Genomic DNA, 25381 nt, shown 5'->3' with positions numbered 1-25381 from the left:
TGTGGACACGCCCCCAACATGACACTTTTTAACACATTATAATAAAACAATCTGAATTGTGTTTTAAACTGAACCTAAACTGACACACTCAGAACAACCATAATATTAATATTAAATCAGAAAAAAGAGGTAAACTATGTGCCCTTTAAGTCAAAATTTTCTGCAGAAATCGCAAAAAACGTCCGCAGATTTCGTCTGGCCCTAGCTATAACATGTAAAACTGGATCATGAAAGTAACACTCCAAAAGCAACTCATGTAAACACATTAGTCTTATTCTCTTTATTAGATTAAAGCAAATAATTTGATTACTGATGTATAGCAACGAAGTAGAACTACTTCACTACTGCACTTAAGTACTTAAAGCCAGTATCTGTCCTCTACTGCAGTTTTGTTTTTCTCTCCTACTTTCACTTCAGTACATATTTTCCATGAGTTTAATACTTTTACTCTGATAGATTTATTATGTGCTGCATCGTTACTCGTTACTAGGGGTGTCAAAATTATTGATATCAGTTCAGTAATAGATCATAACAGGTTATTACATATTGACGTCATTTATCTCCTATGCACGATGACCGCAGTAGAATACTATGGTGAAGGAGGTGAGGGTGAGTAAATAACGCTCTTACTACAATGAAGGCAGCACAGAACACGAGCCGCTATTTCACTACTATGGAGAAATGTTGTAAAACTCCATCTTTACCACTCTCTCTTTGGACATTTGACCCGCTGGCGTGTTCATGAGGTAACTTTTCCTCTCCTCTTGGCTGTTAAAGCGATACTTGCGGATACACACATGAGCGTGCCTGAGGTGCGAGTGCACTGTGTCTATTACAGATTACCTGTGATAACCGCGTAATTATGCACATACAGACACTAACCGCAGATGTTCTTCCCGCCATCGGTGTACAGCGCTTTTATTTCTAAAGCCGATCGCAGGCCTTTCTGTTGAGCAGGTGAAGACAATGACCAATCATAGGGGTGTAAGACCTCGCCAGTCAGCGCTGAAAAAGCAAGCGGGATAATATTGACATGAGTTTATTAGCTATAAATGCTCATGCTGTCTTCTGTGCATGTGTTGGAGTTTTGTTTGATACTTTCAGAGTGTTTTCTTTGAGCAGGTCAAATTAAGGGGACAGTTCATATTTCTGACTGCTGTATTAAAGAACAATACTGTATTACGAATAATATATAATATTAATATATTTATAGATTTAAAAAAATTATAATTCTTGTGTTGTGAAGAAAAAAATCGGATTATGTATGGAAAGCATCGCCAATACACCGAGATATTGAATTAAACCAAATCGATGGCATGATAATCATAACTAAACCGTGAGACCTGTGTATTTTCACACCCCTACTCATAACAATCATAGACCTTTTTCTTGGCTGCTGCATGGAGGGCGCCATAGTGACCAGCGTCTTCCAGTAGAATGTTTAGAAGTTCCGTTTACAGCGTTTACAACTGGTAATCTGCGATCCGAAAATGGGTTTCAATAGTGTTTTGTGTGTATTACGAAATGTTTTTATGAGACACAACTTTGAAAGGTGTGTGTTAAAGCCGTTATAATCTGTCAGATCTGTGATTCAAGCGCGAGAGAAAAACAGTAGCGTAAGCCATGTTTCTTGTCGTTCTGCTTAATCACGTGCCCCAAAAAGATATTTAAAATAAACAAAACAATATGACGTCTTTTGACTGCTTTCTTTAATAACTGTATTACACAATACTTCTACTTTCACTTTCAGTACTTGAGTAGTGAATTTTGAAATAAACTACTTGCAATACTTAAGTACAAAAAATGTTGAATACTTTAGTACATCCACTTAAGTATTAAAGAGCACTTCAACTTCTACTCACGTAACATTTGATAGAGCACTTGTACTTTTAATTAAGTCTAGATCTCCAGTACTGTATACATCTCTGCTGATGTCCATGTAAACAGTCAGTGTCTACAGCATGCAAGCTCTGAGAAGATGCATATGAATAAAATCCTCACAGTCCAATACAGACATGAAAGTTGAGCCACAAGCTTGTTTTTTAGCTTCGAAAGATTGACGAGATTTAATTATAAAAGCGAAACCTAAAATTACTTACATTATTTCACCATTTGCTGAATATGAGGCCCAAAGGAGAGAGTGTTATATTAATTAAGATTCCAAGATACCTGTACTGGGAAACACATTTATTTCTGAACCTTGAGACATGGTAAAAGAACAGAGGCTGAATGAAGACATGAAACACCTGTTTCACATGAGAAAATGTTTTGCTGTATTGACGTCACGTGTGCTGCTTTTTATGGAATAAAATCGCTGTCATAAATATTTCGGGCTTAAATAAAATTCACGCATCCGTAATTATAAAATCGTAAAGGAAAACGGAGCGTACTCGTAATTTTACGAGGGTACAATTTCAAAACCTGCGATTAGACCAGACACAGATACGACATTTTCTTTGTCTGTTTGTATACGACTGATAAATTTACGATCTGTGTACTTTACACACACGAATTACAGTTTCTCCACGGACACGAAGTCCTGATTACGAGTACGAATCAAACAGCGACACTTCACTGTCAAAATTACATCACCGCTGTCACAGGCATTAATAAACAAGCGAGAGTCATCGATCACAATGGCGCGCCTGCTGGACACTCGAGTTCCACACACACTGTCTCGGGCAAGATTTCTCTTATTCCCTCTTTGAGAAATGTCCGTCTAATCGCAGGTTTTGAAATTGTACCCTCGTAAAATTACGAGAACGTTCCGTTTTCCTTTACGATTTTATAATTACGCATGCGTGAATTTTATTTACGCACGAAATATTTATGACAGCGATTTTATTCCATACTTTTCTCCAGTGTGGGTTTTCATGTGTGTTTTAATCTGATTAAAGTGTGTGAAACTCTTCAGACACTGATCACACGTGTACGGCTTCTCTCCAGTGTGAATCCTCTCATGTACTTTCAGGTCTCCTGACCGTCTGAATCTCTTGTCGCAGTGTGAACACGTGTACGGTTTCTCTTCAGTGTGAATCCTCTGGTGTTTCTTCAAAGCCTGAGCTGTAATAAAAGTCTTCCCACACTCCAAGCACACATGCTCTTTCACTCCAGTGTGGATCTTCTGATGTTTTCTTAAACTTGACTGCGTTGCAAAACTCTTTCCACACTCAGAGCATGAATACGGTTTCTCTTTAGTGTGAACTCTCAGATGGTTCTCCAGGTGTGAATGAATCAAAAACGTTTTGCCGCATTGATCACATTGGTGTGGTTTCTCTCCAGTGTGGATCATCATGTGTATTTTAAGCGCTGATGATTGTCTGACACTCTTTCCACACTGAGTGCATGTGTACGGTTTCTCTCCAGTGTGAATCCTCATGTGAAACTGGAGACTCTGTTTGGATCTCAAACTCTTCCCACACTCAGTGCAGGTGAAACTTTTCTTGTCTTCTCTTCGCATTAAAAACATACCTTCAGTCAATAAATGAGGGATTTCCTCAGCTTTTACAGGTGTCTCCTCCTCATTGTCTTCAATAAAGTCTAAAATCAAAGTTAAAAAGGTTTAGTTATTAGACAGTCATAAACAATTGGAACAAAATGTGAAGTGAAAAGACTTTATATATATATATACACATTTAATTCTCAGAAAATGAAGTGAATAAAAGACTCTTTACAATAGTGTATTTATTTTTCTGTGTTTTTATTTAATATAATTTCCTAGTGCACAATTAATCAGATGAACTGCTCAAAGCTCTTATTGTTCATCAGCCTCAATACTGAAAAATCAGGAATAAACACCAACCTGTTTGCTCTTCAGTCTCTTCCTGTTTAATTCTGCAGGGTTCTGGATCACTCATCTTCTCACTGTCCTTCAATAAACGTTCAGATTTCACTTCCTCCTGATGCTCGTCTTCACTTGTAGACTGATGGGAATATTCCAGTTATGATTATTATATTTTGATTATGTCACACACATGGGGGAAGTTGCTTTTACTGATAATACATCACAATAATGTTGTATGAAGTAGTTAATTTTAATAGCAGTCTCATTTATGTAAACGGCTGGTTAAGTCTGAAACTCGCCACAGGGTGTTCGGGAAGTTAAAATATGAGAGACTCGTTTATTTGTCACCACAACAACTCAACTCCTATGTTATATACAATAAATAAACACTAGACAGCTTTATCTGTCACATTTGACATCAGCTGTGATCTATCTAGATATGTTCTGCGCTATATGTGTATTGTTTAGTTGTTCATATCGCGGTATATATCACAGAGAAACAAAATATCGCAATGTCAGATTTTTCCAATATCGAGCAGACCTAGTACAGAGATAACATTGATATAAGCAACTATGGATAACTTAAATGTAAAATATTTACCTAAAGCTAAGTATATTAGCATTAACTACATGAGCTAAAGCAGACCAAACTGCGCGATAATCAGCAGCAAATGTAAGCACATCACACTCGCGAATGTTAGAAATGACGGAAATAAAACACTGACCTTAAACAGACGCTAAACACCCGTAACATTACTGATATTAAACGGTAAAGTTTGTCATTCAGCAACGCTCCTCTCTCCACCTCATACTCAGCGCCGTGGGCGGGACATTTGCCTGCACGTTGATGTGTAAACGCCGATTGGCTGGCTGTATGTAGTACAGCGAAAGCTGATTGGCTGCCTGTTTGTCAATCAATCTCAGCAAGCTACAAAGATTTGTGGTGAGAATGCTTTGTGACTTTATTTATGCTTTAAAAGTTAGTTTTTAAAGTTTTAATGGTAGATCTGTGTACAGTGCAGGCCTGTAGCCAGCCAGGTAACAGAGGTGGTTCTTTTTTCTCAAAAAGTGGACATTTTTGCAATTATTCGCACATTTTAGTGACATTTTAAGCACTATTTTTAGCTGAATTAACTTGTCTGATGGTCATCATAATCACACTTGATATAAATATATTTCCTAAAGATTTAAATAAAGAAATTTGAAGAAATACTTATTTTTAAAATAAATATTTATTGCATCATATATCATATAGAAAAAAATAGGAATCTGTAAAAGTTTTAAAATAAAAACTAGTCTATTGTCATTTAATAGGCAAATAACAAACTGCACTTTCCTTAGTTTGACCATTTGAAAAAAATAAAACATTAATAGTAGTAATAATAATACAAATAATAATAAAGTAGAACTTTACTGTTTTTCTAGCCTCTCTTGTAAAAAAAATGTACATTTGAAAATTCATGGATAACCATAATCGCCGTATTGGTATTCAAATCAAGTTCAATATGGTCCACTTTTGGTCCCTCAGCTCATTTTTTGTTTTAAGCATAAGGTGCCAGACTTAGAATAAAAGTTAATTGTAAAATGATTTCTCTGTTTAAAAACAATGCAGCAGCGAAAGACAACTTCACTTACATCAGAACAGCCAACAGAGGAGTCCGCTTGGTCTTAAAGCCTTTTTCGATGGGTAATTTTCACTATTTATGATGGCATAGCAGTTAAATTAGGACAAACAAGCTCATATATGGGGTAAATTCTGGACTTTTGTTAGTGAGGGGTGGGTCTTCTGAACCACCCGAACCGCACTGGCTACAGGCCAGATAAAACTGTTTTAACACGTCATCAGTGAAAACCTTGCGCTTAAATATGGCTTAGATACATTTCTGAAGCATTTAATTGGGACCTAATTATGGCATGGAGGGCTAAATAGATAAATGTGGTGGATAAAGAGATTAATTTAGAAACAAGAGTCATGATCACAGATATAATATCAGATCAGCATTTATTATTACTGCTCTGGGCTATATGCAGGAATCCTAGAGGTAATTTCAATACCTCTTTAGGACTTTTTAAAGACCTTCTCAGAATATTTGAAGACCTCATCACCACTTCAAAAATCAGCATGATATTATTATGTTATAATCAGTATTAAACCTTTAACTTAACAGCTGTAGTTAAATAAAATCAATGGAGCGCATCCTTGCAACAGAACTTGCTACGAGGTTGTGTTCAGCGACAGGCTTCAGCCACTGTTTAAACTCCTCTTTCTCCAACATGGAGTACACAAACTTACATTTCCCCATTTCGCCGTCTGTTTCGCTCGATGGTTTCGCTGCATGTGGAGAGCGCCACTTCACCTTCCTGCATGTCGCAAAGTACGTGACATCACCCGGATGGAGGAGCTTGGCCGGATGCGCCCGGCCTGAAACAATCGTGTGGAACACTCAAGCTGTTGTTAATATTAGAAGGAAAATAAATATATTTATGCTTCGTTTGGAGTCAAACACTTTAGACAACGCTTGAACACAATTTAAGACCTTGTAAAAACACAATATAGACTTTTTAATAACTTTTAAGGTCCTTCATTTTCTTATCGCTGATTTGTCAACTTTTAATACTTTTTAAGACCCCGCAGACACCCTGTGCTTTTAAAGATACTCCTTATGCTCACTGCTTTAACCAAATACAAACAACCCCCAATCAAATGGAAAATGGAAATTAAAAAAGAAAGTAGTGATTTCTAAATCTGCTTGTACTGTGGTCCCTCGTTATTCGCCGGAGTTACGCTTTGAAAATAACTTGTAACAGGCGAAATCTGTGAAGTAGTCAGCTTTATTTATTTTTTTTACATTATTATAGATGTTTTAGGGCTGTAAAACTCCTCACTACTCACTTTCAAGAGTTACACTTAGATAATGCTCGACTATAATAGCAGGTTTGGCATGCTGTCTTGGGAGAGAACCCTGAGCTCGGAGATAGATGAGCCCAAGGTTCCCGCCTGGTCAATGAGCATTAGTAGGGATACGAGATCAGGTATTTCTCGAGAGTCCCCCATTTTATAATTTGGCTAATATGGTGGTTCTGATTGACTCAGTATGTATGCATTAAGTGCTTGTGACTGTTATTACAATTCGTACATGCTTTAAGTCTGTGGGAGGAAACTGGTGTACCCAGGGAAAACAGCCTAATCATAGAATGAGGAGAAGGGAAGGATATAGGGGATGAAGGACAAACACTAAATAATTGATTTGTGAATAAATCTAAGACAATAAGGAACCTGAAGTGTGGTTACAAAATATAAATAACATGTTCCAGTTACAATCTGACCTGACGCTTTACCACACACACACACACACACACAACTGGCCTGGAGAAAGACACAAGACTGCGCTTTTATGAATGACGACAGTACAAAACAAGCGAATTATTGTCTGATATAGCTACACAACAGATGACTGCAATTTTAGGGAAATATTTGACAGCAGTGATTGAATATTTCAGAGTACAGAGTAGCGCTGCATGATTCTGGCAAAAATGTGAATCACAATTTGTTTTGGCTTAAAATCAAGATCACGATTCTTTCTCACGATTCTGTAGATGTAAAATGAAGGTTAATATGATTAGCCTATTATTATTGTTAATTCTGAAACATATGGTAAAACAACAATGATTATATTAGGCCTATGTGTAGCTCTACTGTTGCTTAAAATGCTAAATTGGCTAAAAGCTCATTATGGTGGACTTGAACAGACTTGTCCTGTTTGTTAATTCACAGTAAAATGATGACATCAGAATATAACTATTCATAATTATAAAGTTGATTTATTATGTTTAAAGCATGTGCTTTTCATCTGTTATTGACAACATTATTAGATCATCAGTTTTCACTGATAAAATAAGAATTTTGGCATTATCAGATTCCTTCTTGCATTATATTCAACATTATATATAGGCTAGGGTTGTTATACTGAGATAGTAAACATTTATTTTCATGCACAACACTGTGTTCGCTATGAAGGAAAAAACATATCAAATGCTTGTCGAAATCATAACTGTAAAATGCGATATGATCATTTAAATGATGTGCGCACAGGTTTCACTTTCACTTCCGAGTGCGGCTCATGGCTGCTGTTACTGTGAGAAAACAAACACACATGCGAATCAAACCTCCCGCACGGCCCTCAAACGATCGCTCTGTGCAACAACCTGAACGCTATTAACTACATTACCTGTTATTCACAGCCTACGCAGGTTCTGTTCAGTAAAGTAGGCGTCATACGTGCACACACTCATTCTCAGAAGTAAACAAACAGTGCGTCAGCTCACGTGTGACTTCACGGCCACGAATACATTATTACATGAAGACAGAAATGACATTTCAAGAGTTCCCACTTAGATATGCTTGGCGTATAAAGCAGGTTTGGCATGCTGTCCCGGGAGAGAACCCTGAGCTCGGAGATATTTGAGCCCAGGGCTCCCGCCCGGTCAGTAAGCATATCAGGAAATCCGAGATCAGGTAGGTCTCGAGAGCTCCCCCTTTAGAAAAGGGAGGAAAAGGAGGAGATGGGGTGGAAGGGGGGATTCATCCAAACTAAGATAGAGCAGTAGGAAGAAAAGGATCCATTTATAGTAAACTAGGATCACTCTGATTGGATTATTACTGATTACAGATGAGTGGCCAGACGTGCTCAATCATATCACGTGCTCCTCTCGAAATTAGTTTATGAAACTTCACTTCTGGATGAATTATACCTTATAAATACAGTACGTGACACTTTTAACGCCATTTGAAGGTGTCCATGTTGCTGTGAAGACTTGTGCGTCCGCCTTTACTCTTCTTTCCCGACCTTGAAAATATAATTGGCTGAATCGTAGAAAAGCTGAATTAGGATCGTGTGTAGGGTCGAATCGAGATCGTGATCTTTTTTCCGATTAATCGTGGAGCGCTAGTACAGAGGAATGAATGCTAATATCAGATAGCCTGTATGTAGGACTTAATAAATGTCAACATTGACACATAGTGATAAAATGTTGAAAATTTCAATATGTTACTCTGCGGAAATCAATAACATATATGTTTGCATCCTGGTTTATGCGGTAATCATTAAGAAGCAAATAATCAAGAAGAATCCACGCACCTGTAGCGCTAGTGTTTTCTGATGTTCAGACATGAAACACCTGTTACACACGAGAAACTGTTTAGCTGCACTGATGTCATGTGTGCTGCTTTTCTCTAGTGTGGATTTTCATGTGTGTCTTAAGATGCGACAACTGTGTGAAACTCTTCAGACACTGATCACATGTGTACGGCTTCTCTCCAGTGTGAATCCTCTCATGTTTTGACAGGGTTCCTGACCGTCCGAAGCTCTTGTCGCAGTGTGAACACGTGAACGGCTTCTCTCCAGTGTGAATCCTCTCATGTGTTTTCAGGTCGCCTGACAGTCTGAAGCTCTCGTTGCAGTGTGAACACATGTACGGTTTCTCCCCAGTGTGAATCCTCTGGTGCTTTTTCAATTCTCCAGGTGTAATAAAAGTCTTCTCGCACTCAAAGCACATGTACTCTCTCACTCCAGTGTGGATCTTTTTGTGTTTTCTTAAATTTGACTGCTGTGCAAAACTCTTTCCACACTCAGAGCATGAATACGGTTTCTCTTTAGTGTGAACTCTATGATGGAGCTTCAGCTGCTCAGCCCTCAAAAATGTTTTGCCGCATTGATCACATGTGTGTGGTTTCTCTCCAGTGTGGATTTTCATGTGTATTTTAAGCGCTGATGATTGTCTGACACTCTTCCCACACTGAGCACACATGTGCGGTTTCTCTCCAGTGTGTATCATCATGTGTATTTTAAGGTTTGATAAATGTCCGAAACTCTTCCCACACTGAGTGCATGTGTACGGTTTCTCTCCAGTGTGAATATTCATGTGAAACTGGAGACTTCGTTTGGATCCCAAACTCTTCCCACACTCAGGGCATGTGTACGGTTTCTCTCCAGTGTGAATCCTCGTGTGAAACTGGAGACTTCGTTTGGATCCCAAACTCTTTCCACACTCAGGGCATGTGTACGGTTTCTCTCCAGTGTGAATCCTCATGTGAAACTGGAGACTTCGTTTGGATCCCAAACTCTTCCCACACTCAGTGCAGGTGAAGCATTTCTTGTCCCTTCTTTTCATTATTAAAAAAAATACCTTCAGGCAATAAATGAGGGATTTTCTCAGCTTTTTACAAGTCCATTATCTTCAATAAAGTCTGCAATCAAAGTATAAAAGGTTTTTTTTAGTAAATCATGAACTATCTGAGCAAAATGGAAAGTGAAAAGTCTTCATTTCCATTTATTTCTTTCTCAAAAGTAATATCAGAGCCCAGGTTTATCAAGCTTCTCAAAGTCTTACATATTGAGAATTCATGACATTTACTCCTCCTTACAAACATTTTCAATTTCTTAAAGCTCAGAATCACTTTTAATCTCCCAGTTATTTAAGCTTCAGAGGTCTCTCAAGTGGTTAGGAGTTGACAGTAGGGGTTTGTGATGGAGATGTAATGATTTCCACTGAGTGGTTCGGTATGCTTTTATGACCGTTTCCACAGTCAAAAGATACCAAACAAACCGTACCACTTTTTTGATACCACTTTCCAAAGGGTACCAAGCACAACAAAAGGGAGCCAGAGGCACAGCTGAACGCTATTGGTTTACAGACAAACGTCACTAGCTTGTGCACAAGCGAGGAGAATGAAAACAAAGGAACCACCGTTTTTAAATACACAGTCGAGTCTTTACACCAAGGGTCACTAAACTTGTTCCTGGAGGGTCGGTGTCCTGCAGATTTTAGCTCCAACCCTAATCAAACACACCTGAATGAGCTAATCAAGGTCTTACTAGGTATACTTGAAACACCAAGCCAGGTGTGTTGAGGCAAGTTGGAGCTAAACCCTGCAGGGACACCGGCCCTCCAGGACCGAGATTGGTGACCCCTGCTTTACACTGTAATAATATATACTTCAAGAGTTCCCACTTAGCTGATGATTGACTATAAAGCTTGTTTGGCATGCTGTCCCTGGAGAGAGTCCTGAGCACATAAGATCCTCGAGCCCGGGGCTCCCTCCCATTGGCAAGGCGAGAGGGGAGTTTGAGCTCAGGTAGAACTCGAGAACCCCCTTGCTATACTACATAATGAACAGATAGTGATTGCTCTTTAAGAGATAACTACTTACTAGGAGCATGTCTATGGTGCCGATTTGGATTAGTCAATTAAGTTGCATGTTTTTGGATGGTGGGAGGAAACCCACGTGAGCACAGGGAGAAAGTGTAAAGTCCGCACAGAAACGTTGACTGGTTTGGTAAGGACTAGGCATGGGCTGGTATAAAATTCTGACGGTATGATAACCTCGGGTAAAAATATCACGGGTTCACGATATCACGGTATTGTAATTACTGCTCTAAAATATATTTTTGTTTTAAATGTCAGGGATAAAAACAACAACTTTTCCCCATTCAACATGGTATACAGTTGAAGTCAGAATTATTAGCCCCCCCTGTTTATTTTTTCCCCAATTTCTGTTTAACAGATTTTTTTTCAACACATTTCTAAACATAATAGTTTTAATAACTCATTTCTAATAACAGTAAATAATATTTTACTAGATATTCTTCAAGACACTTCTATACAGCTTAAAGTGACATTTAAAGGCTTAACTAGGTTAATTAGGTTAACTAGGCAGGTTAGGGTAATTAGGCAAGTTATATTATAACAGTGGTTTATTCTGAAGACAGTTTGCTTAAATTAGCTCATAATATTGACCTAAAATGTTTTTTTAAAAATTAAAAACTGCTTTTATTCTATCCGAAACAAAACAAATAAGATATTCTATAGAAGAAAAAAAATATTAGACATACTGTGAAAATTTCCTTGCTCTGTTGAACATCATTTGGGAAATATATATAAAAAATAATAATAATAATAATATAATAATAATTCTTACTTCAACTGAATATATATATATATATATATATATATAGTTTATTTTGCAGGAGGGCTGTTACTCAGTAGAGCTTTATGTCTAGCAACGCCTCTGGAAGCGCTCCTGGTATAAAACTGTAAACTATCTTCAGTAAATTTTCTTCAGTTTTATTGAATCGAATTGAATTGATTTACACTGTTAATTTGCCCTTCCTAACAGCACGATAAGTAACTTTTAAGTAAAGCACAGCTTTAAGCTAGAACTTTTAACTCTTGATTCCTTTTTTAGCACTGTTCTTATGAGCAATTCTCAGAAGCTTGATAAATATAGACCCAGGTTTGTGCAAAAATAATCTGAACGATACATGAAACAATTGTAAAATAAATCAAAGCAGATGACATTTAGTTTAATCTTATTATAATAAATGTTTTATACATGAAAATAAAAGAAAAAATGTTTACCCTGAGAATACACTGTATTTATTTTTCTGTGTTCTTTTTTTTTTGTATTCCTATAGTGCATAAAATAATCAGATGAACTTTTTTTATTGTTCTTCAGCCTCATTATTGAAAAATCAGGAATAAACACCAACCTGTTCATTTTTCAGTCTCTCCAGCTTTATATGACTTTTCTGGATATCTCATTTCCTCACGGTCCTAAAGTAAAATGCACATAACTGACATTAGTATAAGCAACCATGAATGAATATAAGCTATTCACCTGATGCTAAGCATATTAGCATTGTCTACATGAGTTAAAGCAGATCAAACCGCAGTTATCGGCAGCAAAGTTAAGCATATCACACTCAAATAAAACACTTACATTAAATGAACACTAAATACTCGAAACATTAGTGGAATTATACGTGAAACAAAGTTAGTCACTCAGCCGCGCACCGATGAACGAATTCTCTCTCCACTTCATATCATGAAAAGCGCCGAGGGCGGGATATTTGCCAGCAAGTTCCTCAGCGAACGCCGATTGGATGCTTGTGTGTGGCTCAGCGAGCGCTGATTGGCTGTCTGTGTTGCTCAGCGAATGTTGTTTTTCCGTCACAAGCGGGAGACTGTCGTCATGACGGCAGAATATATATGCAGGACCAAAATATAGAAGGGCCGGTACCCGATGTGGGTTTTTTCTTACAACTTAATCCTCAATATTTTTACCAAATAAATCATGAAATATGATCGCAACAGTGTTATAATCTGTTTATGAAGTAAATCTAAAACAGTAAGTAAACTGAAGTGGGCTAAATAATCTCTCCTACCTGATGCTTTACTGTACACACAAAACTGGCGCGAAATTAACCCAGTCTCCTGGAGAAAGACACAAGATGGCGGAAGTCACATTTTAATGTATGAAAACAGTGCCAAACATCCGAGTTAAAGTCTGATATAGCTGCACAAATGATGGAGGCAAATATTTAGTCAAACATTTGAAAGCACTGACCGACTTTTAGTAATAAATGTTAATATCTGCTTGTATTTAGCCTAGGCCAACCTGAACACGTGACTGGAGATCCTGGGATGTGTGGATTCCTTATGGCAACACATTTAATAAATGTAAACACTGAGAAGGTGTTTTAATTTTGAACATTTTAACATTACACTGCTGAAATAAATTATATGTACATTTGCATTCTGACCTATTGGGTAAATGTAGTACTCATTAGAATTATTTACTTTACAATCTCTCACGCCAGTGTTTTCTGATGTTCAGACATGAAACACCCGCTACACGTGAGAAAACAGTTTGCTGCATTGTGTGCTGCTTTTCTCCAGTGTGGATTTACATGCGTCTCTTAAGATACGACAGACGTGTGAAACTCTACACTGATCACGTGTACCGGTTCTCTCCTACTATTTGTAGATACAGTTTTATCATTCAAAGCGATGTTTTCTAAAGCCTTATAACTCTAGTTTGACACCAAACATTACAGACTTTATCAGATACAGTTAATTACACGTTTCACTTTTATGCAAAACTACAATAAATACACGTTCTTACATACATACTAAAGCATTCACATCTATAAGCAAGAACACTTTAAATGTGAAATGTCCAAAACCACGCAGGACTTTCATGCGCAGAAAATAGCCACGTTATTTTCCTCTAGGCAGGAAAAGAGGAGGGGAGTCGATCACCCAGAGCAGTGGTCACCAAACTTGTTCCTAGAGGGCCGGTGTCCTACAGATTTTAGCTCCAACCTTAATCAAACACACCTGAACAAGCTAATCAAGGTCTTACTAGGTATACTTGAAACAATCAGGCAGGTGTGTTGAGGCAAGTTGGAGCTAAACCCTGCAGGGACACCGGCCCTCCAGGGCCGTGATTGGTGACCCCTGACTTAGAGGGACACGCATGTCTCTTTTCTTTGTCTGTAAAATTGAATTGGCATGCTCATGTGAGTACCAGATGGCCAGAACTCGCGGATAGGTCATTACTTATAAGCTGGGGTCACAACACGTTCTTTGTTTTATCAAAGGGGGGAGAATAATGTGTATTTGAATTAAGCTTCGGGTGATCATCATGTGTGCTGCTTTTCTCCAGTGTGGAATTTCATGTGTCCCTTCACATGCGACAACTGAGTGAAACTCTTCAGACACAGACCACATGTGTACGGTTTCTCTCCAGTGTGAATCATCTGGTGATTCTTCAAGGCCTGAGCTGTAATAAAAGTCCTCTGACAGTCAAAGCACAAATGCTCTTTCACACCAGTGTGGATCGTCTGATGTTTTCTTAAACTTGACTGGTATTTAAATCTCTTTCCACATGCAGAGCATGAATAAAGTTTCTCTTTAGTGTGAACTCTAAGATGGATCTTCAGGTGTGATTGAGTCAAAAATGTTTTGCCGCACTGATCACATGTGTGTGGTTTCTCTCCAGTGTGGCTCATCAGGTGTACATTAAGGGTTCCTGATCGTTTGAAACTCTTCCCACACTGAGTGCATCTGTATGGTTTCTCTCCAGTGTGAATCCTCATGTGAAACTGGAGACTTTGTTTGGATCTCAAACTTCTTCCACACTCAGTGCAGGAGAAACATTTCTTGTCTATTTTCTTTAAAACAACACCTTCAGTCAATAAATGAGGGATTTCCTCAGCTTTTACAAGTTCATCATCTTCATTCTCCTCATTCTCTTCAATAAAGTCTGAAATCAGAGTAGAAAAGGTTCAAAAATATTTAATAAACATGTAAATTAAAGACAACTGAGTGTCTCCTTTGTCACCATGAGAATACGAAATCTTTATTTTTGTGTCTATATATATATAGATATATATACATACATATATATACATACATACACATATATTTATACACACATATATATATATATATATATATATATATATATATATATATATATATATACACACATATATATATATATATATATATATATATATACATATATGTGTGTATATATAAGTGTGTATATGTATATATATATATATATATATATATATATATATATATATATATATATATATATATATATATATGTGTGTGTATATGTGTATATATATGTGTGTATATGTGTATATATATGTGTGTATATGTGTATATATATATATATGTGTATATATATATATATATATTTACACACGCATATGTACACATGCATGTGCCCCAGTGAAAATCACCAGTGTTTCAGTAAATGCTTTGAGATGTGATTTACTTCATATGCAAGTGTATTTATTAAGTCGTAATTCCAAAATAAAGACGTTGTTCTCTATGTGCAACCGAACCAATGCTGATGAAAGCAAGGTAGTTTAATCAAAAAGCAAACTGAGCATGTGCACAGAAAAACCACACCCTGTGCACCTCATGCACCACTCCTGCTTGACACTGACATGCTGCTCCCGGTGTAAGTTCCAGTTGTGAACATGCACGCCATATAGCTGCGCTGCTCACGTGCCGCTCATGCGTTGTGAAACCGGCATAATAGTCTATGTGGAGGTGTTGGCATGCAGTGAGTTTTGCAAGTCGACAAAAAGTTTAAACAATATGATGGTGATCTTATTTAGACTAAGCATGGCTCCTTGAATGAAGCAGAAAGGAAGGATGATGAGTCAGGGAGGTAAGACTTAATAAACCTAATTCAATCTCAGCAATGAGTCGAGTCTAACATAACATTCATTCATTTTCTTTTCGGCTTAGTCCCTTTATTTCTAAAACAACACACAACATAATTCTATATATCTGTGTTTTTTTTTGAGGGGGAGCTGTGGCCCAGTAGAGCTTTATGTCTAGCGACACCCCTGGAGCTGGGTCTATTCTACGCAAGCTATGATGACTTTCACCTTGATATTTTAGCACGAATGTATACTTGACCGGTGAGCCGTCTGACAAAAACAGTGCCCTTGTGAATCAAATCAGCAGGACGCCCTTCTGGATCATTCACTTGCTTTGAAGACACTTCTGACTATGTTTACATGGACATCTGTAATCTAGTTATTTGCCTTAATAGACAATAATATAATTAAGGTGTTCACGTGAAGTGCTTTCATGTAAGACTTTTCTGTAATTTTGGGTGACTTTGACTGCAGTTTGGCAGTTTCACCTTCACTCATGAGCATTTCATTCATGCCCCCATGACAAACTGGGGTATTTGATGCAAATAAGGAGCAAGGACTGGTGAGAGTGTTATGGAATTTAATAACGCACGCCAAATGGAAAGAAAAAACTTCTGCATTACACAACCTGAGCATGTGTGTGTGTGTGTGTGTGTGTGCGGTCCTTTACTGACAGCCGTGTGTGTGGATCTTGTCGGAAAATATGGCAAAGTCCTACATGACGTTAATAATTTGATTGCGGTGTTTACTTCAATAATGCCACTAATATCTGCACACTCCACACGTCTTATTTCCATTTCCGTTTAGTTCAGTGATGACTTTAGTTTTTTTTTTTTTAGAAACCCGTTCAACAAACCTGTTGGTTCTTCAGTCTCTTCTTCTTTAATTCTACAGAGTTCCTCTTCCTCTTTAATTCTGCAGACTTCCTCTTCCTTTTTAATTTTGCAGGGTTCCTCTTCCTCTTTAGTTCTGCATGCTTCCTCTTCCTCTTTAATTCTGCAGGGTTCCTCTTCCTCTTTAGTTCTGCAGACTTCCTCTTCCTCTTTAATTCTGCAGGGTTCCTCTTCCTCTTCTTCCCCTTCTTCCGTTCTGGATCACTCATCTTCTCACTGTCCTTCAATAAACTCTGTCTTTCAGATTCACTTCTTCCTGATGGTCTGATGCTCGTCTTCACTTGTAGACTGATGGGAGGAAAAACAGATCTGTCATTACTACAATTCAACTGATTGAATGTATTTATTTCCTCAGAGTTTTTTACAATGTAGATTCTGTCAAAGGTGAAGCAGCTTAACAGAGATGAAGATCTAGCAAAATGAAACTGCGTCAGTTCAGTTTTCACAGATGAAGTTCAGTTTAATGTGGTGTAAACATCACTGCTGAAAGCCCAAACACTGAAGAGAAACTTCACCAAAATACTTCATTAATGTGTTTCCTTCTTCTAATTATTGTTATACAACACTTGCTTTCCTTCAGCATGACAGAATAACGAAATTAATGCTGTTGTGATATTTCGTGGGTAGAAATGTGTTTGTCAACAAAACTGATTGCGGTTTAAGTATTTCTTTTCTATAAAACAGAGTTAAAGGGTAAATGTAAATATACAGTAGGCCTATATGATGAATGTTTAGCACAGAGACACAGTTGAAGTGAATTATCATACGTTTTACTCACTGATTAAACATTAGACAGCTTTATCTGTCACACTATATCAGCTGTGATTTGTCCTGGATGTGTTCTGCGCTATTCGGATTTGTAAGTTATTTAACAATGTTATCATGTCTCTGAAACAACTAAAATAATCAATTATATCAAATTACTAATGAAAGACTCATATATAACTTTAGTGTGAGCAACTGAGAATAAAGGTAAAACGTTTACAGCGAAGCATCGAGCTAAAAACATGATATATTAGCATTGATCACAACCGCGAGATAATCGGCAGAGAGTTAAGCATATCACACTCGCGAACATTACAAATGTCAGATATATAATAAACTTACACTGAATAGTCGCAAAACACCGTAACATCAGAGATAATACACATTAAACGGTAATGTTTGTCATTCAGCAACACTCCGATGGATTCACTCTCCACCTCATACTAAGCGCCGTGGGCGGGATATTTGCCTGCACGTTGATCAGCAAACGCAGATTGGCTGCCTCTATGTGGCTCAGCGAACGCTGATTGGCTGCCTGTGTTTGTCTATCAGTCTCAGCAAAGAGTTGTGGTCAGAATGTGGCTTTAATGTTTGTTTAAAAAGTAAAATTTTATAATGCGTTAATGGTTGATCTGTTGAGAGTGGACAAACAGAGTTCAATAAATGATTTTATAATGTCATATATGAAAACCATGCCCTTAAATATGGCTTTGATACACATTTGAAGCAGTTAACTGGGACCAAATTATGCCACGGAGAGGAAATGAAATAACTGGTGGACAACAGAATCACAAGCAGAATGCATCATCACGGCCATCATCATGTAATATCCAGGATCTACATTAATTTATGATTTTAAAGCGTACCTGTCAACATTGGGATGTGAAAACAAGGTATACATGAGAAAAAGCTGCAAATAACTTAGCAAACAGTTCAGCCTATTAAAATGAATATCTATTATAAACAAATAGAATCAAGTTAAATCTCATGAATCTTTTCCTCACTGTATGACTTGAACATTCTGATTAAAGAGCAGCGAATGAACCTCTCATTTAGCTTTTTCATTTGATCACATTAAATAACAGAGGTGTCACTAAAGTGCACAGACCTATAATGAAAGCGTTCGTATAATTAGTATACACAACATAATTAGTTGTGTTTAAAGAAAACCCACCAAGATCGACATGTTTAGATGGTATTATTATTATTATTATTATTATTATTGTGTGTATGTCTGTTCAAACATGCACTCAAACCCAGACTTTCCCTCCTCTTCAAATCATGTGCACAGAATCCGTTTAGGAAACATGTCTATTAATCAGTGTGAAGTGAGTCTGACAGGCACGCACCACTTACATGAACTGTTTTGAAGATAGCATTGCAGGGGCAGCGGCGCCTGTAACGAAAAGCAAGGGAATCCCGCCATTTTAATATTTAATTCAAAGTGTTTTATGCCTAAATAAAAGGAAAGCACAAAACAGATTCACATTTAAGCGCAAGGGGCGACCCCTGGTGGTTCGGTGGTATTGGTTGCATATTGGAAGAAACGGCCCTTTAATGTTTATTGCCACCCTTCATTGAAAGATTAAAATTCAGGAGAAATACGGGAAAATAACTTTACGGGATGAAAGCGGGAGAGAACTGAACATACGGGAGTATCCAGAGCAAAACGTAAGGGTTGACAGGTGTGTTTTAAACATAAGTACACTACAGCATTTTAACCAAACACATCATATCATCACAATAGTTGTAGCTACCCGCCGGTTATTAAAACAATCCACGCTTCCAAATACTGATGTCCATATGCATTTCCTTTATTGAACACCGTGAAAACTAAAAAATAAACAAACCGAATATTTTACACGAACACAAATCAAAAGGGACATCAAAATAAACAAATAATATACAACAACGTGTAGTTTACCGTGTTGGCCTGATAACCAGCTGTAGAATAAGCAGGAGCATTAAACGGGTGCCTGCGTTGAGATCTCACTTTGCTATCCATACAAACTCTCACAGGTTAAATCAATCAGGAAAGATCATGTGACCTCCGACTCAAGCCAATCAGAAACATAAACCAATAATGAAATACAAAACAATAAACAAAATACAAGCTGACCGATCAGCGTCAGCTACAATAGTGTTATGGATGCATGTTAGACCTTAAGTTATAAGACCACAGGACAACTCGCTAGATAGCGTGAAGGACAAACACTAAATAATTGAATGCAAGTAAATAAAAGACAATAAGAAACCTGAAGTGTGGTTAAAGAATAAATAAAGTGTCCCAGTCACAATCTGACCTGACAACACAACACAACTGATGCGAAATTAATCAAAGACACAAGATGGCGCAAGTCACATTTTTCTGGAGACGGCAATCTACAACCAAATTAATGTCAGATATACAGTAGCTACACAATGGATTGTGATGAATTTAACTAAATATATGAACTGACCAATCAGAATGGAGCATTTCAGAGTAATGAAGGTTAATAATAGCTCAGATATATCTGAACGTTTCACAGTGATGCCGAGCTGTGTGAACTCCTTTAGTCAACAAACGTATTAAAAGTAAACATTGATCAATAGTGTTCTAACATCCTAAATTCAATAAGTTACTCTGCTGAAATCAATAACATATATGTTTGTATCCTGACCATTTCGGTGATTATGGAGACAAGCTATTGATAAAAGAAGCAAATACTGAAGACGGACGGATTTACTTTACACTCAATCTCTCACGCTAGTGTTTTCTGACATGAAACACTCGTTACACACGAGAAAGGGTTTAACTTGATGTCATGTGTGCTGCTTCTCTCTAGTGTGGATTTTCATGTTTCCTAAGATACAACGAACGTGCGAAACTCTTCAGACACTGATCACGTGTGTACGGTTTCTCTCCAGTGTGAATCCTCATGTGAAAACAGGGACTCTGTTACTGTTTCCATCCCAAACTCTTCCCACACACAGTGCAGGTGAAACATTTCATGTCTTTTCTTTGCATTAATAAAACACCTTCAGTCAATAAATGAGGGATTTTCTCAGCTTTTACAAGTCCATCATCTTCACTGTCCTCAATCTCTTCAATAAAGTCTGAAATCAAAGTTAAATATGTAACATTTTTAGTAAGTCATAAACAACCTGAGCTAAATGGGAAGTGAAAAGTCTTAATTTCCATATATTTCTTTCTCAAAAGTAATATCGGGTTTATCAAGCTTCTCAAAGTCTTACATATTGAGAATTCATGACATTTACTCCTCCTTACTAACATTTTCAATTTCTTAAAGCTCAGAATCACTTTTAATCCCCAAGATATTTAAGCTTTAAGCTAATATTAAGCTTCAGAGATCTCTCAAGCGGTTAGGGGATGCCAGTAGGAGTTTGTGGAGATGTAACAGCCTGTTTCCATGAGTGGTACGGTATGGTACGATGCCTTATTATGGCAGTTTCCACGGTCAAAAGGTACCAAAAAACTAACCGTACCACTTTTTGGGTACCCATTCGAAAGTGTACCAAGCACGACAAAATGGTCCCAAAAGGCGAAGCTAGACGCGAAGCTGAGCACTATTGGTTTAAAGACAAACTAAAAGACTAGCATGTGGACAAACCAGGAGAATGAAAACAAAGTGACATTTTTAAAACACACAGCCAAGACCAGGGGTGTGCAAACTCGGTCCTGGAGGGCCGGTGTCCTGCATAGTTTAGCTTCAACTCTAATCAAACACACCTGAACATGCTAATCAGTGTCTCCAAGATCACTAATTATCTATAAGCAGGTGTGTTTGATCAGGGTTGGAGCTAAACTGTGCAGGAGACCGGCCCTCCAGGACCGAGTTTGCACACCCCTGGCCAAGACATTACATCATAATAATTCATACATATAATAATAATAATGAGCCAGGGCACCGCGGTAAGTAGTGCTGTCACCTCACAGCAAGAAGGTTGCTGGTTTGAGCCTCGGATGGGTTAACTGGCATTTCTGTGTGAAGTTCGCATGTTGTGTTCGTGTGGATTTCGTCCGGTTTCCCCCACAAGTTCACAGACGTGGAGAGGAGTCTGGATGCAGATGTGGTGCAGTGCAATCTGTGCTGCATCCATTGCTTTTTAATGGACTCACCTAACCCCACCCCTCAAAGTGACGTCACTCGCTCCAATGAGTGCATTGTGTCTGACGTTGCATCGCTGAGTGATGCAATCTCAGCTTGCATCATAACGGCTGCATCCAGATACTATTGAAGACGTGCGGAATAGAGGAGTTGGGTAAGCTAAATTGTCCATAGTGTATGTGTGTAAATGAGAGTGTATGGGTGTTTCCCAGTGATAGGTTGCAGCTGGAAGGACATGTGCTGTGTAAACTAAGATGAAAAGAAAACGAATAAATGAAGTTAAACAGAGCTTAAATGAGAAATGTTCAGATAAAGTGTCTCTGTCCCTATCTTTGCCTGTCAAATCTCTGTTTTCACCTACCAAGCCAGGTCAGAGGTCATGGAGATTACTCGAATGAAACTGGAAGCCAGATGGATTGGAAACAACATTGTTATTTGCTATTTTTATATGTTAATTCTGTTACATAGTGATTTCCTTTTTGTGCAACATAGACTTTGTGAAGTAAGAAGCTGTTGAGATGTAAATGTTGATATCTGCTTGTATTTAGCCTAGGCCAACCTGAACACATAATAGGAGATCCTGGATTGCTTTTGGCAACAAATTTAATAAATGTAAACACTGAAAGTGTTTTAATTTTGATAATTTTAAAGTCACTGAGCTGAAATAAACGAAATGTACATTTGTATTCTGACCTATTGGTTAAATGTAGTACTCATGGAGAGAGATGAACACCAAAAAAAGAAAAGAAAAAAATATTGATAAGAATTGTACTTTCCAATCTCTACGCCAGTGTTTTCTGATGTTCAGACATGAAACACTCGTTACACATGAGAAAATGTTTTGCTGTATTGACGTCACGTGTGCTGCTTTTCTCCAGTGTGGGTTTTCACGTGTCTCTTAATCTGATTAAAATGTGTGAAACTCTTCAGACACTGATCACATGTGTACAGTTTCTCTCCAGTGTGAATCCTCTCATGTACTTTCAGGTTATGTACCCGAGTAAATCTCCTGTCGCATTGTGTACACTTATATGGTTTCTCTCCAGTGTGAGTCTTCTGATGTTGTTTCAAATTATCAGCTGTAATAAAAGTCCTCAGACACTCATAGCACACGTACTCTCTCGCTCCAGTGTGGATCGTCTGATGTTTTCTTAAACTTGGCTGGTGTTTAAAACTCTTTCCGCACTCAGAGCATGAATACGGTTTCTCTTTAGTGTGAACTCTCAGATGGTTCTCCAGGTGTAAATGGGTCATAAACGTTTTGCCGCATTGATCACATGTGTGTGGTCTCTCTCCAGTGTGGATCAGCATGTGTGATTTAAGGGTTGCTGATTTTCTGAAACTCTTCCCACACTGAGTGCATCTGTATGGTTTCTCTCCAGTGTGAATCCTCGTGTGAAACTGGAGACTTTGTTTGGATGCCAAACTCCTTCCACACTCAATGCAGGTGAAATGTTTCTTGTCGCTGCTTTTCATAACATAAATGCAGTCTGTCTGTAAATGAAGGATTTTCCCAGGTTTTACAGATTTCTCCTCTTCATTCTCTTCAATGAAATCTAAATTAAAGTTAAAAAAAGGGTCCAGTTAATAGTTAGTCAAAAACAATCAGAGCGAAATGTGAATTAAAAAGACAATTTTTCTAACAATGAAGTGAATAAAAGACTCTTTAAAATAGTGTATTTATTTTTCTGTGTTTTTATTTAATATATTTCCCTAGTGCACAATTAATCAGATGAACTGCTCAAAGCTCGTATTGTTCATCAGCCTCAATACTGAATAATCAGGAATAAACACCAACCGGTTTGCTCTTCAGCCTCTTCCTCTTTAATTCTGCAGGGTTCTGGATCACTCATCTTCTCACTGTCCTTCAATAAACTCTGTCTTTCAGGTTTCACTGATGATCTGATGCTCGTCTTCACTTGTAGACTGATGGGAATGCTCCAGTGTTTATAGCTGAACTGAAGGAGGAGGAGCTCAGGCTCTGTTCACACCTGCTATTAAGATGCAACAATGGTCTGAATGGGGTGTGAAATCTTTAGAGCTTGTCAGTTTTCTAAAATATTTGTTAAACCTGTTGTGAATTTCTCTGTCTGGCTCACGGCACCAAAACTGTTGTGAAATTCTAAGATGAGGCAAAAAAAACAGGGAGACCTCCGGGTAATTCCAAAGCAGAATCCTTTAATGGGAACTCGCTGTAGCTGTGGCATTCATTGAAAGATCTCTCTGAACTAGTGCTGCAGGCATTAGTTTAAATACATTTTTACAGACGGTCTAAAACAAAGCATGCAAATGAAGTGTTGTCGTCTGCTGGGTAAATTGCCTTTCCAGCCCAGATCTCATCAGTATATAAGCACCCAATCACGATACATTTTAGCATGAAAACAAAGTGTGCAAATGATGTTCTGCAGACAGAACCTGTCCGACCAGTTGCCCGGCTTGACCATTTGTTAGACAATAGACACAGCTGTGCTGTAAAACTGACAATTTGCATTACTTTGGAGACAGTCAGGGCTCAGGAAACCAAGAGATTTAAAGGTCTGTCACACCCTAAAAACCAAAGAATATCACTTTTCAGTATTATATAATTTTGAACTATATTATATAAATGTATTATCCCACATGTTCAATAAAATATTTTCAGAATTCTGAGGTCTAAATCAAGGTTAATATTTATTTTGAGGGTAACCACACCTTTAGCTTCTAGATTATTTTAAAATGCTATATAAAAAAAATCGACACTCACATTGAGATACTAATCTAAAAGTCTTCTGAAAATCAACCCAAAACAGAATACTGTTCACAAATGCAATGTAGCATAAATAATATTATATTAAAGACAATCACAATGTCTTGAAGTTTTAAAAGCTATAATAAACAACATTTATGCTCAATATAAATGTATGCAGAAAACATGAAAAAATTGAGAAATTTAAAACAAGTGTTATTGTAAGGACGTAAGGAAGACAATTAAACCATATTGCTAAATAGTTAATAAATGTACATTTTTGTTAAACGTTAATTTTTTTAGATGGATTTGTTGGTTGTACTGAATGGCTATAGCTTTACATGGACAATTAGTGAAAATAATGACCTGTTTAAAAGTATTTAAGACCCACAACAGCATATTTCAGTGAAATTTTTAAGGCCTTAAATCTAGTTTTTGAAATTTAAGACATTTTAAGACCCCGTGGACACCCTGAAAAAACTAAAACTTTTCCCCTTTGAACACAATACATTTCATTTTGAGAAACATTTAAAATATTTTGGAGCAGTAAACATATCAGGCTGCTCTCTTTATTATTTAAAATGGCGTCTGTGGATAATTTTTCTGCTGACGATACTGTTTTCTTAAAAAGCTGAAAAATAACAAGTAAATAAAATATATCACACACACCTCAGAAACAGTATAGCAGAAAATGTTGCCGGTTTTAAAACCTTGACTTTTCCAAACGGCGGTATACCTTGAACAGTTATTGTCCCACGCCTAACATATATATCGTTATATATGGAAAATAATTATTGATATTGCATTTTTGCTATATCGCCCAGCCCCAGCATGCCTGCTGCTTATTAGCACTTATAAACCAACTATTCTCCATGATCTCAATCTACATCCCTAACCCAATGTCTAAACTACTTTAATTTCTACTAATAAGGAGCAAATTTGAAGTTAGTTCATTGAAGTAAATGAAGTCATAGTTAATGGTTTGCTAATAGCGAGAAGTGAACGTAAAAAAAAAAGGGTGACTATAAATCCTTTTCCAAATAGTGCTATTTAATCATTTGATGAAATTATAG

At 37.4% G+C, this 25381-nt stretch overlaps 3 protein-coding genes and 1 pseudogene across 3 annotated transcripts; all 4 read right to left on the bottom strand.

Annotated features, from left to right (window-relative positions):
• Positions 1-1874: 1874 nt before the first annotated feature.
• On the bottom strand, positions 1875-4646 carry LOC130215938 (gastrula zinc finger protein XlCGF49.1-like). Its single transcript, XM_056447807.1, has 3 exons — positions 4510-4646; positions 3803-3923; positions 1875-3540 (listed from the first exon to the last, which is right to left on the bottom strand). Exons 2-3 carry the CDS (start codon positions 3855-3857, stop codon positions 2828-2830), a joined length of 768 nt encoding a protein of 255 aa, XP_056303782.1. The 5' UTR covers positions 3858-3923; positions 4510-4646; the 3' UTR covers positions 1875-2827.
• A 1242-nt stretch (positions 4647-5888) lies between these two features.
• On the bottom strand, positions 5889-9958 carry LOC130215935 (gastrula zinc finger protein XlCGF7.1-like). The gene is made up of 2 exons (XM_056447803.1): positions 8923-9958; positions 5889-8730 (listed from the first exon to the last, which is right to left on the bottom strand). Exon 1 carries the CDS (start codon positions 9953-9955, stop codon positions 8999-9001), a length of 957 nt encoding a protein of 318 aa, XP_056303778.1. The 5' UTR covers positions 9956-9958; the 3' UTR covers positions 5889-8730; positions 8923-8998.
• Positions 9959-13056: 3098 nt separating this feature from the next.
• On the bottom strand, positions 13057-16910 carry LOC130215944 (putative zinc finger protein 833; the record flags this gene model as incomplete). The annotated part of the gene is made up of 2 exons (XM_056447814.1): positions 13057-14891; positions 16673-16910. Coding segments are annotated over 2 exons (861 nt in total), but the record flags the coding sequence as incomplete, so codon positions are not given.
• A 5713-nt stretch (positions 16911-22623) lies between these two features.
• Positions 22624-24453, bottom strand: LOC130215945 (gastrula zinc finger protein XlCGF49.1-like; annotated as a pseudogene).
• Positions 24454-25381: the final 928 nt, after the last annotated feature.

This window comes from Danio aesculapii, chromosome 22 (genome assembly GCF_903798145.1).
Source record: "Danio aesculapii chromosome 22, fDanAes4.1, whole genome shotgun sequence".
NCBI classification, from domain to species: Eukaryota; Metazoa; Chordata; class Actinopteri; order Cypriniformes; family Danionidae; genus Danio; species Danio aesculapii.
This window is presented reverse-complemented; position numbering and strand designations above follow the sequence as displayed.

What these genes read in the sequence shown, in the direction of transcription:
- LOC130215938 (XM_056447807.1), bottom strand. Translation starts at nt 3,857, where the DNA reads ATGAGTGATCCAGAACCCTGCAGAATTAAACAGGAAGAGACTGAAGAG. An exon ending in AGAGACTGAAGAGCAAACAG is followed by an intron (nt 3,541 to 3,802) that starts GTTGGTGTTTAT and finishes CTTTGATTTTAG; the next exon opens with ACTTTATTGAAGACAATGAG.
- LOC130215935 (XM_056447803.1), bottom strand. Translation starts at nt 9,955, where the DNA reads ATGAAAAGAAGGGACAAGAAATGCTTCACCTGCACTGAGTGTGGGAAG.